This window comes from Sciurus carolinensis, chromosome 9 (assembly GCF_902686445.1).
Source record: "Sciurus carolinensis chromosome 9, mSciCar1.2, whole genome shotgun sequence".
NCBI lineage: Eukaryota > Metazoa > Chordata > Mammalia > Rodentia > Sciuridae > Sciurus > Sciurus carolinensis.
In genome coordinates, this window is record NC_062221.1 from 129,064,224 (window position 1) to 129,079,426 (window position 15,203).

Sequence of the window (15,203 nt, forward strand, 5' to 3'; positions counted from 1 at the left end):
GACCCCTGCCAAGTCCTGCTCAGGACTAAGCATCCAGACGGACATTTTACAAGAACGTATTAGTTTCTACTCACCAGGGCATGAAAAGATGATACAGAGAAGATTCCAAGGCGTCCCATGGCCACTTTCGTTGGTCGGCTTGCGAAAGCAAGTAGCCTTTTGGGGTTTGGCAGCTCCCCACCTTGGAGGCTAGCTAAATAACAGCGGAAACGAAATAGGTCCATTTGGAACTGTTCAAGATTTTGCTCCCAAACAAAGATCTATAGGAGTGACAATATGGGAAAAGACAAAGTGAGAAAAAGGGGAAACAAGTGTTAACAACTTTGTTCTATACAGATCTTACAAATCTATATGTTGTAAAGGTACTAATTATAATCCTAAGGGGTAAACGTCAGGCACCCTCAGGTTTTTAGGAACATGTATTTTCTTCTGCAAAGACCTATAGCCATGAATTCAGTATGACAAGCAGAAAGTATATCATTAGCTGCTCTGTGATCCTCCTATCCTAGATCTCACCTTTGGGGGCATGGTAGGTCTGTCTATCTAGGCTATTCCCAAGATGGGAGTAAAAACGTAGGGACTCCCAACACCAGAGAACTAACTTGTCTTATTGAGAGGTGGCTTTCCATGAGAACAAGAGAATAAAAATGAAGTGACTTAAAGGTCAGAGGCAAAGAGACCAAGAAGAGTTTTTGGAAAGAGGTGGGAGATACTGAGCAGAGGGTTGGAAATGAAATGCGACAGAAGGTGGAGACCAGACTCTGGGATACATAGCACCAACCATTGAACATTCCTTTGTTTTTCAAAGTAGCAAAATAGCACCTGCCTATGGATGTAATATTTAAGGAAGATAACACAAGAGTAAGTTTGGGGTCAGGCAGGTAGTGAAGGCTCTGTAATATTGATGATAGTCCAGTTAAAGAACAATGCCTGATGTCTACTTTCTCACCTCGACTTAATTTAGAGTGCCAATATACACACACACTCATGGCAACATGAGTCTCAACAGCCAAGAGGTGCAAACAGTTCAAATATCCTTCAATGGATGGATGGACAAAGAAATTGTGATGCATGCACCATGGAATAATAATTGAGCAAAAAAAAAAAACAATAAAATGCTAGCAGTGTGGCTCAATCTCCAAAACATTATGCTAAGTGAAAAGAAGCCAGTCACAAAAAGTCACATACTATGCAATTCCATTCATATGAAACATTTCCCATAGACAAATCCATTTACAGAATGTCAGGAGCGGAGGGGAGTGAATTCTTATCAGGTTGGGGGGTTTCCTTCTGGGGTGAAAAAAAAAATGTTTTGGAACTAGAAAGAGATGGTGGTTGCAGAACATTGTGCATGTACTAACTGCCACTAACTGTTCACTTTAAAATGGTTAATTTTACATTACTTGAACTTTATCTTAACTTAAAAAAATGTATAGTATCCAGTAATGGAAGAGAAGATGTGGAAGGCCACAGGCTGGCTCATGTCATCAACTTTCCAATTACTTAAATATCATTTATTTCTATGGTTATCACCTAAGCATTAAGATAAGATTTCAAAGCATCATCAGGTGACTATCACTGGTTTTAAAAGAACTGAATATAAGGATAAAACACCCTCTGTTCATCCAGCAGAACTTTCCTTTTTAGCAGGAAGTAATACTTGTGCCCATATATGGCAATCATGGACAGTGGCCCTCTTTATCTGCAGGCTCCACAACTGCAGAATCAACCAGCCATGGATCAAAAATACTGGGGGGAAAAACTGCATCTGTAGTGAATATGTATAAACGTTTTTTCTTGTCATTATTCCCTGAGCGTTAGGTTATCTACATAACGTAACAATTATCTACATAACATTTACATTGTATTTGGTATCACCCTAATCTAGTCATGCCTGACAATTATAAGGGAGGATGTGCATCAATTACATGCAAATATGACCCCATGTTATATAAGGTACACAAGTGTCTGCAGGCTTGGTTATCCCCAGGGATCCTCTGGAACCAAACCCCCGTGCATAGCAAGGGATGTCTGCACACATTTTTTAAAACACGCTTCACCTTTCCAAATTTAGATTTCTAATTTACCAAGGAACCAGAAACTAGTCCCCACCACAGCTGAGCTCCAAGTCCACCTGGCAAAGTGGAGCAGGAAACTGCAGACTTTCTAATGACACAGACCCCTAGAATCGCCTGCCATGGAGGGAGCTGGGAGGTGCCTCTATTAGATTTCTGTCTTCCATTCAATGTAATATTGTTCCCTTTAGCTCATAACAATCAACTGTGAACAAAGGGTGGAGAAAACTGACAGTCACAATAAAGAATTTAGCAGCCTGGATGACAGCCTGACAAGCAGATAACCCAGGACGTTCAGTGACTCTGAGGTAGGGAAAAAAAAAAAAAAAATTGTCAAGACCTGACGAGTTTGCCTGGGTCTAAGCATGGAAGAACGATTACCTGATCTAATATAGTTTTCTTCTTCTTTGAGTCAGTGACAGAAGACAGCTGCATCTCGCCCATTTTCTTCATCTTTTCGTCCATGTCAATCTTCTGTTCCAGTTTTTTGATCTCTGACTTCAGGAGTCGGAGCGTGTCCTCTTTGTGATGGTGTCTTGCCACCGCGGCTGCGCAGGCAGAGTGGATGGCGGTGATCCAGTTCTCAAGCTCCGTCTGGCTGGTGGTCTGTTTGGGGGAGGGTGCAGGAAGGAAGAGCCACCTCTTAGGAAGAGAACAGAAACCAACAGTGCACGTCCAGAGAAGCAGCGCTTGCAATTCAAGGTGTTGGGTCTAGATGCCCCATGAGGAGGGCAGACCTGACCTCCTCCTTCAAGGAATCAATGAAAGAAAGTCTCCAGTCACATCTCCCCACCTCTGCTCTCCAAGGGCCACTCTGAATGAAGCCACCATGTCTGCTTACCCAATAGATTTATGGAACTCACTTGTGCCTGTATAACTTCTACATAGCTTGGTCTCCACAGGGCAAAATCAGTTTCCAGACAAGACTGGATGGTTATAAGGTAAGTTAGAGGCCAGGGACATTACTGTCCAGGGAACCGCTGCAACTCAAATCCCAAGGTCCTACTCCAGTATTAAGTAGCAATGACAAAACCAGGGTTGGGAAGAGCTCAAGGCCCCAGAAGTAATACTGTCTTAGGGGGGCCCCGTAGGGGCATCCTCAAATAACAGCCACCCAGCACTGCTATTCAGGAAGAACATCAAGATGGCACTGGGTGACATCCAGGTGACCTCAAAGTGGGATTTGTGTAAGTCAGGGATGATCTGAAGGGCAAAAGTTTTGGGGAAACAGCTCATGCGTAATAACTTACCATTAATGATTCTTTAGGAATAATCATTGAGTATTTGTGAGGAGCTGCTAGAACTTTCCAGGTATTTCCTTAAGCCCAGAACTTTAATAATTACTCAGAAGTTAGCACACTTAAAGAAAGATCTGTTCAGCCACTATAGTACTAAGTAGCCGCCAACATCATTTTTTTTTTCCCTATGACACATTGTTTCAGTTTACTAACTCACTGGAGAGATGGCTGGCAAATAAAATTCTACTAACAGGACCCCACCAGCACATTACTTCATGCTGGTCAGCAACAGAAATTTTAGTCAAGGCATCATTAGACCTATCTGTGTTACTTCTACATCTCTGTTGTTCTGTATTCCAACAAAGAAACAGCATCAAATATTTAAAATGGTGGTGTCTGGTAACAAAACCACCTCATATTGGACAAACCTAAATAATCCAGCAGTGGTTATGTTAATAAAAAAAAAAAAAAAAAAAAAGATTTGCCAGTGGATAAAGAGATTTCAATCATCTAGGCATTTGTATAAAGGAACAGCATTAGTACCGGCTGACAAAGCAAATGGAATCACTTTGGGAGGACAGAGTGGGAGGAGAAGAGGAGATAAAGCCACTGGCAACCACAGGTAAACACCTGCAGGTTGAGGTGTGGGGGCAGGGACGAATGTCTGTACAGGAGACTCATCTTTAACTCTTAAATTTGCTTCAAATTATTAATGCTTATATTGTCTTTGAAGCTCACCATCTTACACCTTTTTCTTACACATCACTTTGAAATGACACGAGAAAAACAGAGTTCAAACCATCCCACAGATAATGAAACTACCCAGCTTACTCCTGCCTGGGACAATGCACCATGTTTGACCTTTGGATCTTTCGATGCCTCAGCATGAGCATGTATTTTGTTAGGTAGGGGGAACAAGAAAAAAACTAGAATCTTTCATGGTTGGCCAAGATCTGAAGTGACCAGAAGTCTTATGTTCTGCTGGCTACAGAGTAAATGGGTATAAGTGCTTTGCAAAGCCATTGGGCGCAATCTGCTACAGCTGAATATATGGACACCTTGTGACCCAGAAAACACACTTGGCATAAACACCCAGCAAAAAACATTTTCACACGCTCACAGAATTAATGCATCAGAATATGCATAGAACTCATTTATAAAGGGCAAAACTAGAAAGTATCCAGTTGCCCATCAACAGGAGAACAGATGAAAATGTGGTATAATCACACGATGGAATTCTACCTGGCAACGAGAATGAAGGATCTGTAACCACACACTGTTATATGGATAAAGATCACGCGCGTACTATTGAGCAAAGGAAGCCAGACGTGCTGGGGTGTGTACTGCAGGATTCTATTTACCTTCAATACAAACAGAGGCAAAGCAGATGCACACCTTCAAAAAAAGGGGTTCTCTCATGGGAATGGGGAAGTGGGAGGACAGAGGGAAGCATGGGTGCATTTCCTGATTCTTGCCCTGGGTGCTGGTTCCACAAATGTAGGACAGGGGTGTGCTGAGGTTGCCAACTGCCACCAGCATGAGTACCTTTACGTGTGTATACTGTATGCTTTCACAGAGAGTTTTTCTGCAAAATTTTTCCATAATACATTAACCTAATTTCAAGTATGATTTTTCTATATCTATCCTAAAATACATTATCCTTTATATTCTTTTCATTAAAAATTGTTCCTGCAAGACCATAAAGGAAGTTTCAAAAGCTTGGCCCTTCGGGGTCATTTCTTTGTCCTCCAAAGTGCCTGGTAGCGCTGGATAAATAGCTGGTGTCTTGACCCAAAACATGCTTTCTGCATTGTATGCAGAGCTCAATGTAAATGAGGAGCTTTTAGACGCTGAGGGAGCTGGTATTTTGCCCATGGTAAAAGGGCACCCAGAGGCCATCACTTCCACCAGGACAGGCCATGTCTCCTGCATAAACACCACATCTCCTGCATCAATACTCAAGAGAGGGGTGGCAGCCCACACCCACCTGCCCAGGTAACCCTCTCCCATCTCTGCCTCGGTTAGATTCCCCACTGCTCACCCCCATCCCTCGACTTACACAGTAAGGAAACGCCTGCAACAGACATCACACCCGAGTAACGAATGGAAAGACCTTAAGCTCTTGATAACAGGTTCTGCTGAATACATGGCAGGATCTTAAAATTTTAAATAGAAATATTCAACTAGAAGAGACCCAGGTGACCGATTCATAGATGAAGAACTGGAAGCCTGGGAAAAGTAGGGTAAACACAGCCATGTATGATAAATATCACTCTACCAACTCTGTATTTTGAAAGCATTCTGGGCGGGGGGGGCTCTTTTCTGATCTGACACACCAATCCTAACCTCCAAGTCCTTGATGGCTGCTCTAAATGCCTAGCTGCAGGGTCATCACACAGCCTACTTGGTATTTTGAGCTTACTCCATTCTGGCAATGTGAGAGGAGACCTTTGCTGTCCCCTTTAAAGCTGGGCATGGCCGTGTCACTTGACTTTGCCAATGAAAGGCAAGTAGAAACAACATGTGTCACTATTCAACAAAAGTCTGGCTCACCCACTCTGGTCCTGTAGTCCTAAAAGTGTGTGTCCAGATGGATCTTCTGCCTGTCTGGCTCCCAAGGAATCCAGGCTGAGTAGAGACCTCACAGCCAGTCTCCATCAGACACATGGCAGGAATGAGAAGGGACATTAAGCCACTAAGCTTTGAGGATTGCTCCTTAGTACAGCAGGATCTAACCCATCCTAATCAACATACCACCCAAGCAAGAACCCATCTCAAAACAGGTGATGCTTTGAAAATAAAGGAGTCTATGTGATGCACTTTTGAACCCCTAGAAGGGCCACAATCTGATGGGTTCGAGAACAACAGACTTTTGCTCTCTTTACTGAATGAAAGGGGTTCCCCTTCTGACTCTGTCCAAAGAGGATCTCGGCCAAACTCAGCTAAGAGCAACATTTCTGTTCTGAAGTCAGAGAGGTCATGCTTGCCTACCTTTTGAGAAGTGGAAATGAAAAGAGGTGATACCAGTCGAAGTTAAACATCCTTTGAAAACATCCTTGGAAAGTGGTATTTTTAACTTTGGCAAGAAGATACCCCAAACTTATCTACTGAAAAGAAAGAATGGTGGTGGTTGCCAGGGGCAGGGGGAGGCAATGGAGAGGTGTGTAATGGTAGCAGAGTTGCAGCCTTGTGAGACGCCAAAGAACTGGATGGTGGTTGTGTCTCAGTGTGAACATACCTTATGCCACTGAACTGTGCCCTTAAATACAGCTAAGATGATAAGTTTTATGTTAAGTGTGTTGTACTATGATTAGAAGGGGAAAAAAAGAATAGTTCAAAAATAAAACATAATAAAAGGGGGAAAACACCAGTTCCCCAAAGCTAGAGAAACAGACACTATATAAAAATGTATGATGACAGCTTTATGAAAAATTCAGCCACCAGCCTCTTAACCATTAAGTATGCCCCAGCCCTGCAAACTCTTTTAAAAACTTGTCAGTGGCTGAAGGCAGTTCCATTAGAGAGAAATTTTGCTCCTGCTGTCCTGTCTAAATAAAACAGCGGTCCCTGCCATTCCCTATCATTAAGCAAATCAATTCCCAGGAAGCACAATGCAGCAAGTGAGCTTTTCAGCGAAGTCTGTCCTTCGGCAGTGGCACACAGGCAGTTTCGTGTTGACAAGAAGGAGGGACGCTATGAGGACTCTTCTCAGCAGCTAGTTAAGTGAAGAAAAGTCCTAAAATATTTCATGACGTTCACAAACCAAGCAGTTCAGAGCAGATCACAGCAGACCACCAACCTGATGTAATGTGATCAGGCGCCTGGTGATTCTTGACTGTCTGATCATGTGTAAGAGTGAGATGCCCGAAATCTACTATCATCAGCTACTAGAGCCCTGAAGCCTAATCGGATGGCCCCTCCAAGGTTTAAGTTCCAGACCCTAGAAAAAGCTGTTCCAACCATTAACCATGTATCACCTTCTTAAAGATGAGGTAGGGACCCCAAGTCCAAGAAAAACCTCTTCATCAGAATCCAGTGATCAGAAAGGCGGGAAGGAGAGATCAGCCAATGGTGGGCACCCTCTTGACATTCTCGGCCCATCTCCTTCCATTAAACAAACAACAACAGACAGGTAAGAGTGAATTCTGTGATTTCTGCTTGCCTTCTGGGAAGGCTATAAATACTGTATGAAGTTCAGTGAGGGGAAGAAGCAAAGTTCTTGCCAACAGAGGAATATAATCAGCAAAAAATGCATTTTGCATGAAAAGCCCCTTTGAGAATGGAGTTATGATGAAGCTCAGAGCTTCATTATGTATTTAAATAAATGTTGCTTCAATTACCAACTGCATGGAGGACACTGGGTGATTTCAGATAATCAATGGTTTACGTGAGCGGCAGGAAGAGGGAGATTCATGCTAAACATGGGAATTACTAGAGAGTATATGCCAGATTTGGGAAACTAAAATTTTGGGTAATTTGAGTTTACAGAAGCACAAGAATAATTGTAAAGTAGGTCAAACTTCTTTTTATTTTTTTTTTCCATTGTAAAAGAGCAAAAAAGAAGGAATAAAGTGATCCAATTTTAGGAGGTTAGATAAGAACAAAGTCCCTATGTGAATTCTTCAAAGTCCTTTTTCTTATTGGTTTTTCATTTGTCATACTTAAGAATTAATACAAGTCTTAATTAAGCAATCATTTTCAATTTCTGCAAAGAGAACTTCACCCAAGGTTCCCTTCCCCCACTGGAAAAAGTCCTCCCCTCCCCACACCTCACCCAGCCCCCAAGAACTCTTTGGAGAAGGGAAGCTCTAGATTCCAGGAAGTCAGTCACCAGAGAAGCAGGGGCAATGGAAACTGCCCAATGAACAGAGATGTCAGCAGTCACCTCTGGCAAAGTTAAGTGGGCCCCAAGGAAATATTACTAAATGTTGCCCACTGGAGCCCCTCAACACAAGGACACCTGCCATGCAATTAGGCCTCAGAGATCTAGTGGCTGACCGCGGGCACGGATGGTAGGTTTCGGGCGTCTCACTCTTACACATGATCAGATAGTCAAGGATCACCAGGCGCCTGATGAAGACCTCCAGCATGAAAGGCAGCGAAGAAAACATGTGGGAGAAACCCCACAAGGAAAAGAGGAGCAAGGCCCGAAGCAGAGAGAGCTTCCCCAGATCCACGGCGTCCTCAGAGAAGCCAGACGCAAAGGCACAGGTTGCAATGAAGAAGGAACAAGGGCTACAAAGGAAAGAGGAGACAAGGGAAGAGAAAAGAATGGGGAGCGGAGAAGGAGGATGGAAGGAAAAGGGAAAGGGAACGAAAGAAAGATATTTAAAAATAACCAAGTTCAAAATGTCAGTAGAAGAAAAACGAAGGCTCACACCACCACCGGTAAGGAAGTGAATCTACATTCTTCAACAGCAAACGAGAAAAAAAGGAGACGTGTGAATCAGAAATGAGAATGTGATCATAAAATAATTAAATAATACTGTGTAGCTAAGAGATAGAATGAAGATGTTTTCAAATGCATACCATATTGTAGGAAGTTATTCCAAGTTATTATCATGAACATGAATGGGTTTATTAAGAAAAAAGGGAGAGTTGAGATCAGGACTCTGAAGAGGGTCAGGAGTAGACTCCCAGGGTGACTTTTGCATGGGCCTCCTGCAGACACAGAGGAGCAGAAGAGCCTGGCAGAACAGACTCAAGGAAAGAGCGCTGATAACTGCCCAACATGTGGACGATGTAGGAAACACTGTTATACCGCTAGAAACACAAGCGAAGCCAGGCAGGAGAAAGAAAAGGCAGCCTCTGCTCAAGAAAAAAGATAAGATCATCACATGCTACTTCACTCAGGAGTTAATGTTATTTATGTGGTCACAACAACACAATGGCACTGACTACTGATTTCACACTAAACCTTCATATAACCATATAGAAAGATATAGAAAGAAGAACCTGACTCGTAAGTAATACAGTCAAATATTCAACTTTCTTAACAAAAAGTCAGTACAGTAGTCCTCCCTTATCTGCAGGGGATATGTTCCAAGAACCCCAGTGGACACCTGAAGCCACAGAGAGTACCACATCAATCTCTCTCTCTCTCTCTCTCATACAAACACGCGCGCACACACACGCACACACACACTTTAGTTATGCATTCCTATCTAAGATACAGTTCCATTCATAAACTAGATACAGTAAGGGATCAAGAGCAATAACTACTAATAAAATAGAATAGTTATAACAATACCCTGTAAAAAGTTATTTAAATATTAAGGATTGTTTATTTCTAGAATTTTCCATTTGATATTTTTAGACCCAACTTGATCCCAGGTAACTAAAACCAGGGAGAGCAAAACTGCAGATAGTGGAAGACTCCTGTGGTTAATGTCTCAAACCCTCTAAGCAATAGTAGAACGAGCCTGTGAATGAGAAACGAAGACACATGCAGAACACAAAGAACAAAAGCACCAGCTAAGACAGGTGAGCACAGTTCTGGGGAGTGAGACTGTGGGGAGCAGGGAGAGAATTTCACTGTAAGTCTTTTAAGACTGAATTCTTTTAAACCATGCACTTATATTGATTTAGCACAAATTTAAAACAATGCAAAAAACGAAAACAAATAATGTTAGTAACACACTATTTACATGATACATAACCGTTAGCAAACTGTACACTAAGATCTAGTTCAGCCCCAATTATACTTCTTGATATGGTTTGCATGTGGTTGGTGTCCCCAAAGATCCATGTTAAACACTTGGTCCCCAGGAAGGTGCTGTTGACCTTCGGGAGGTGGGGCCTCATGAGAGGTCCTTAGGTCCTTGGAGGAGAGCCCTGTAGAGGGAACATGGAACTCTGCCCGTCCTTTCCTTTCTCCCAGCTCCCTGGCTTGGGATGGAAACGTTTGCTCTGACATGCACTCTTGACCGATGTGTTGTCCTTGCCAGAGACCCAAAGTTATTAAAGTCACCAGATCCAAGACTTGAATCCCCAAAACTAGGAGCTAAGTAACCCTTCTCTTCTTTGTAAGTAGTCTGTGTCAAGTGTTTTCTTGTAATAATGGAAGGCTAACTCACATGTCTCTGCAGTGTACTACTTTTAACTTAGGTGGGGAAAGTTCTGGCACACCATAGAAGGGCACATCATGCAGCTTGCTTCTAGTCCTGCCTGTGCACTTTGCACAGCAACACCATAGTCTCCCTCAGTCCTCTCCAAAGAGGTGAGCAAGTGAGGTCCTGCCCAGTCCTGCACCTCAGAAGGCCCCATAGTTCAGAACAACTTCCTTGAAATTTTCCATGTATCCGCTGCACTCTGAATATGGTTTGTCCCCTCCAAAACTCATGTCCAAGATCGGTCTACAATGGGATTGTCTTGGGAGATGGAGTCTCATGGGAGGTATCTGGGTCATGGAGGTAGAGGCCTCACAAATGGATTAATGCCTTGATTGTGTGAGAGTTCATGCTCTCATGGGGCTGGATTAGTTACCATGAGAGAGGGTTGTTAGGAGGCAAGTCTACCTTCCTATTCTCCCTCTTTCTCACACACTTTGTCCTTCCGGTTTGTACCATGAGTTAAAGCAATATAAAGTCCTCACCAGAAAGTGATAAGATGCCCCATCCATGCACTGCACAGACCACATTTTGTTAATGCATTCATCCACTGGTAGACTCCTGGGTTGCTCCCAGGCGAAGCAAAACAAACTTATGTTCTCTATAAATTTCCCAGACTTTGGTAATATGTTATAGTGCCAAGAAATGGGTAAGACAGTTACCCAATGATGTCTGAAAAGTACAAAATACAGGAAGAGCCCCCATGCCTTTTGTCCTCTTTGGGAATTCGCTAAACCTGTATCATGTGTGAAGTCAGTAAGATACCCTAAGTTCATGGACAATGGTGGGTCACTTCCCCGCCAGTTTACGTCATATTTCCTGCACTAGCTTCAGTGATACTGGGCTATCAGAAAGGTGCTGGCAAACTGACCTGAGATGAGTCCATTCTTATATTGATAAGGCACCCCCACATACACACACAAAATGTCCCAGGGCTCTACAAATTCTAGACTCTCTACAACTAATCTGTGTGAAAATCAAAGTTAAATATTTCTAAAGCAGCTGGCTAGGGGCATGGATATGATCCATGGTGTTGGAAAAACAAATCTATTAAAACTAAGTCAACATGTAAATCAAAAAGAGAAGGAAGATCTCCTATTCACCTCGTCATATATGAGATGACATGAAGTTATGAGGGATGAACCCCCAGGTAAGATCACAGGATCCAAGATTATTTCCACAGACTCATTAAAGGATAAGAGCCACAAGTATAATATTTCAAAGAAATGAAGTTCTGCACTTGAACACAAATCTATTAAAATAAATGTGGAAGCCCTTGCTGGGTAAGAGTTGGTGCTGCATGCAGTCTTGAAGAATGGCAAGCTCAACATGAGTAGTCACTATGATGTGGCTTACAATAAGCTAAAGGACTTGACACCATGTTCAAGAGGAAGTGAGGACAGTGAGAGCCCACTGCAGGCTGCACAGGGCCAGAGGACAGGATCCCGGGTTCCAGAGCATGCCCTACAAATAAGAACAGGGAGAATGACTTGGGAACCTCAGGCAGAGGAGCCCAGAGAGGAGACACGGCCAGAAGAAAATGAAGACTGTGTTCCTGTATTTTAAAGGTGATGAGAAGGATAAGCAGAAGACTTGCATTAGACTTTGGGAGTAAATATGGAAACAAAGGAAACCAGCAATAGTCACCAGAAAGAACATGTTTTCTCAACATGACTGGGAACCTTCTGGGACTTATGGACAACTAATACGGCAGATGGCTGGAAAGCTGGGAGCTCCCCAGGGGTGGGAGTGGTAGCCCATGGACAGACCAACCTGACGTCCCTTGCGGAGATGGCACCCACCTTGAGCGGGAGGCTGGACTTGAGTCTATTCAGGTCCAAGATGCTAAGTCTCCTCTAAAGCCTTTTCTACTAAGTCCACCTGGTTCCTTCTGTGAAAGATGAATTCCAGGTTTTTTCCTGAGTGCCCTTGTCTTGGGCATCTGCCAATGACCTTCCTGAAGTCTGACACATGAGCCAGATGCAAGACAGATCTCCAGGGCCCAATGAACGCAAATCCCTAAAGTATTCAGTGAAGCTACACTCAAGTTCTGTAAAGATACTTAGGTACAAAGAGCACAGAAAACTAGTCTCTTTTTCTGTATTACTAAAATGGCAACTGTTATTAACATTTATTGAGCATCTGCTCTCTATCAGACACTGAACTGTACTGTCACATTTAATCCACAACCTGATATAATGGTACAGAGGCTGTTCTTGTTTTTAAAAGTCTTTCTCTCTCCCCTCTCCTCCCAGCCCTTCCCTCCCTTCCTCTTCCTCTCCTCTCTCCTCCTCCTCCTCTTCTTCTACTTCTTCTTTCTCTCTCCCTCTCCTTCCCCCCACCCTCTCTCTCCTCTCTCTCATTTCTCCTTCCTGGTACTGAGATTGAAACCATGTTAGGCAAGCACTCTAACACTGAGCTACATCCCCAGCCCTGGGAGTCTATTTTTAATATGCACAAAGTACCCTAGCAAAAGTGATTTCCTAAATAACTGAAAAACTTTCTATGGAATTTGGCAATAAATAATATTTTCTCCACTACTTTAGATATGTAACTGCATATGATTTTCTACTCAATCAGGCAGCTTTCATGCCCTGTCAGGTAGCTGCGTTCCCAAGGTATTTGGTAGAGAGATTAAAAACTAATATTGAGATATATTTCTAAGTTGCCAAGCTTTTTATAATCATCCTCAAATAAAGATGGAATGAAAGACCAAGGAGAAATCGTACTCTGTAAGTGATAGGAGCTCTCTCCACCTTCAAGTTGGAGGACAAAAACTCTGATTAAAATAGTTTAAGTGCAGGAGCGATAGCCTCACTTTACAGATAGCACAGAACTCTTTCATATGAGCTGCCCCCACGTTCATGTTTATGCCCACCCCCACAGTGCACATAAAACCCCTTTTCTACTTTCCTTGGTAACATGAATCTCTTTCCAGGGGCAAAGCTGTGGGTATATTAGTAAAAGAACCAAATCAGCAGTATGAGGCTCTGGAAACTACGCTGAATTGAGCCCTGGGGCTGAAATAACCTACAAATTATTTCCATAATCATGGTTGATCTCCCTTGCTTTAACCTCACCCCCTACACACAGGTTTCTTTCAAATCTAGCCCCTCTAGAGTTATGTGGATTACAATAAGTAGAAGGCAGAAAATGCCCTCATGGATCCCAAACAGCAGTAATTTCCTCTGAAAAGGTTCATTTTGTGCTTTATCCCACATAAGTAGCATTAAAAAAAAAAAAATTCCCATAACAAGGAGACACAGAGGTTTTCATGAATAAGGTCTTATGTTTCCACAAAAGAACTTCATACAATGTGACCTATAGGGTATTTAGATTCTACTAGCAAATTTTATGGCTGTTAAAGTCCTTTGAGAGGAAATTCACAAAAGGAGAGTGGAAGAAAAAATTAAAAAATAAAAAATAAAAAAGGAGGCTTCCTGAAACCAATCAGATGATCATCTAACCTATACACTGGGGTAAGAATGGCCCGAATCAGGATGTGATTTAGAAATATTCCAAGTGGTCTAATTTGAAAGATGAGAAAAAGTTGCTCACTTTTCACTACAGCCATTGATTTTTGTCCATGTCCTTCTTGGGGTCAATAGCAAGACTAATAGGATGAACATTATACTCAATAAGAGGCTTTGGAGAAAGCAAGGCTTGGTTTAAATGCAAGCCTTGGTTTAAATCCAACCCTGATGTGCAGTGGCTGTGTACTGTGGCGTCCATTCTTATCTTTATAAGTGTTAGTTTCACCAAATGGGGTACAACATAGTCCATAACAATATGTTAAAACAATATGGGCACACAACCCAACTCATTACAGCTCTAAGAATTAGAATGATTCATCCTGTGAAATACTTTCAAGATGGTGGCATACAGTGAGAGCTCAGCAAAAGACAGCTACTGATAATACAATAATGTTTTTGCTGTTAAAGTGCTTAAGAATAGCCTTGTTTATAAGATTTCCAATTAATAGAAAAAAAAGCTATGCCAGATGCATAAAACAATAGTCTGCAAGATATATAGAGGAATATTTGTATGAACTTAGAGCATGCAGATGTTTAAAATAGGCTACACAAAGCACTACCCATTAAGGATGATTTGAGAAGTGAGAATACAAAAAGGACACCTTTAAGGGAGCAAAAGATAACATGCAGTATGAAAAAGATACTTGCGATGACTATCATTTAAAAAGAGAGAAAATACGTAAGGAATTGCCATCAATCATGAAGACAGAAAACTCAATGGAAAATAGGCAGGAGATGAAAAAAAAAAAAAAAAAAAAAAAACTTCACAAAAGGGAATGATATTGAAATAGCTATTAAACACATGAAAAAGTGCTGAACTTCATACTGAAAGTGTAAAAAGGAAATAAGATCTGACAATACCTGGTATTGTTGAGGATAAGAAGCATGTGGAATTCTCCTAGGCTGCTGAAGGGACTGTACATTATTTGACTTACTTTGGAAACTGGTTATCTTTTTGGCAGTATCTGGTAGACTTGAACATGTGCCTATCCCATGACCTAGCAATGCCATTCCAAGGAATAGACCCAACAGAAATGTGGGCAAAAGCATCTTGAGAAAAGATACAAGAGTGCTCATAGAACATTGTTCATGGTTCCCCAAAGCTGGGAACAACCCAAATGTATGCATGGAAAGGCCGCCGTGTGTCCCAGTTGGCTTAAGACTATCTCAGCTCATAGTTTTTATCCTGGCATAATTATTAAGCATCTAATCTCTAAAGTATCCTTTTGAATGCTGTCAGCATCAATG

At 42.1% G+C, this 15,203-nt stretch overlaps 1 protein-coding gene across 5 annotated transcripts in view; it reads right to left on the reverse strand.

Annotated features, from left to right (window-relative positions):
• The window catches only part of Tiam1 (TIAM Rac1 associated GEF 1), a 361,212-nt gene that overhangs the window by 88,162 nt on the left and 257,847 nt on the right, over positions 1-15,203 (reverse strand). For all 5 annotated transcript variants that reach the window (XM_047563443.1, XM_047563441.1, XM_047563439.1 and 2 more), the window contains 2 exons: positions 2,457-2,681; positions 75-260 (listed from right to left, as the gene is read on the reverse strand). In XM_047563443.1, the coding sequence (XP_047419399.1) occupies positions 75-260; positions 2,457-2,681 (411 nt within the window). The remainder of the gene's footprint in view (positions 1-74; positions 261-2,456; positions 2,682-15,203) is intronic.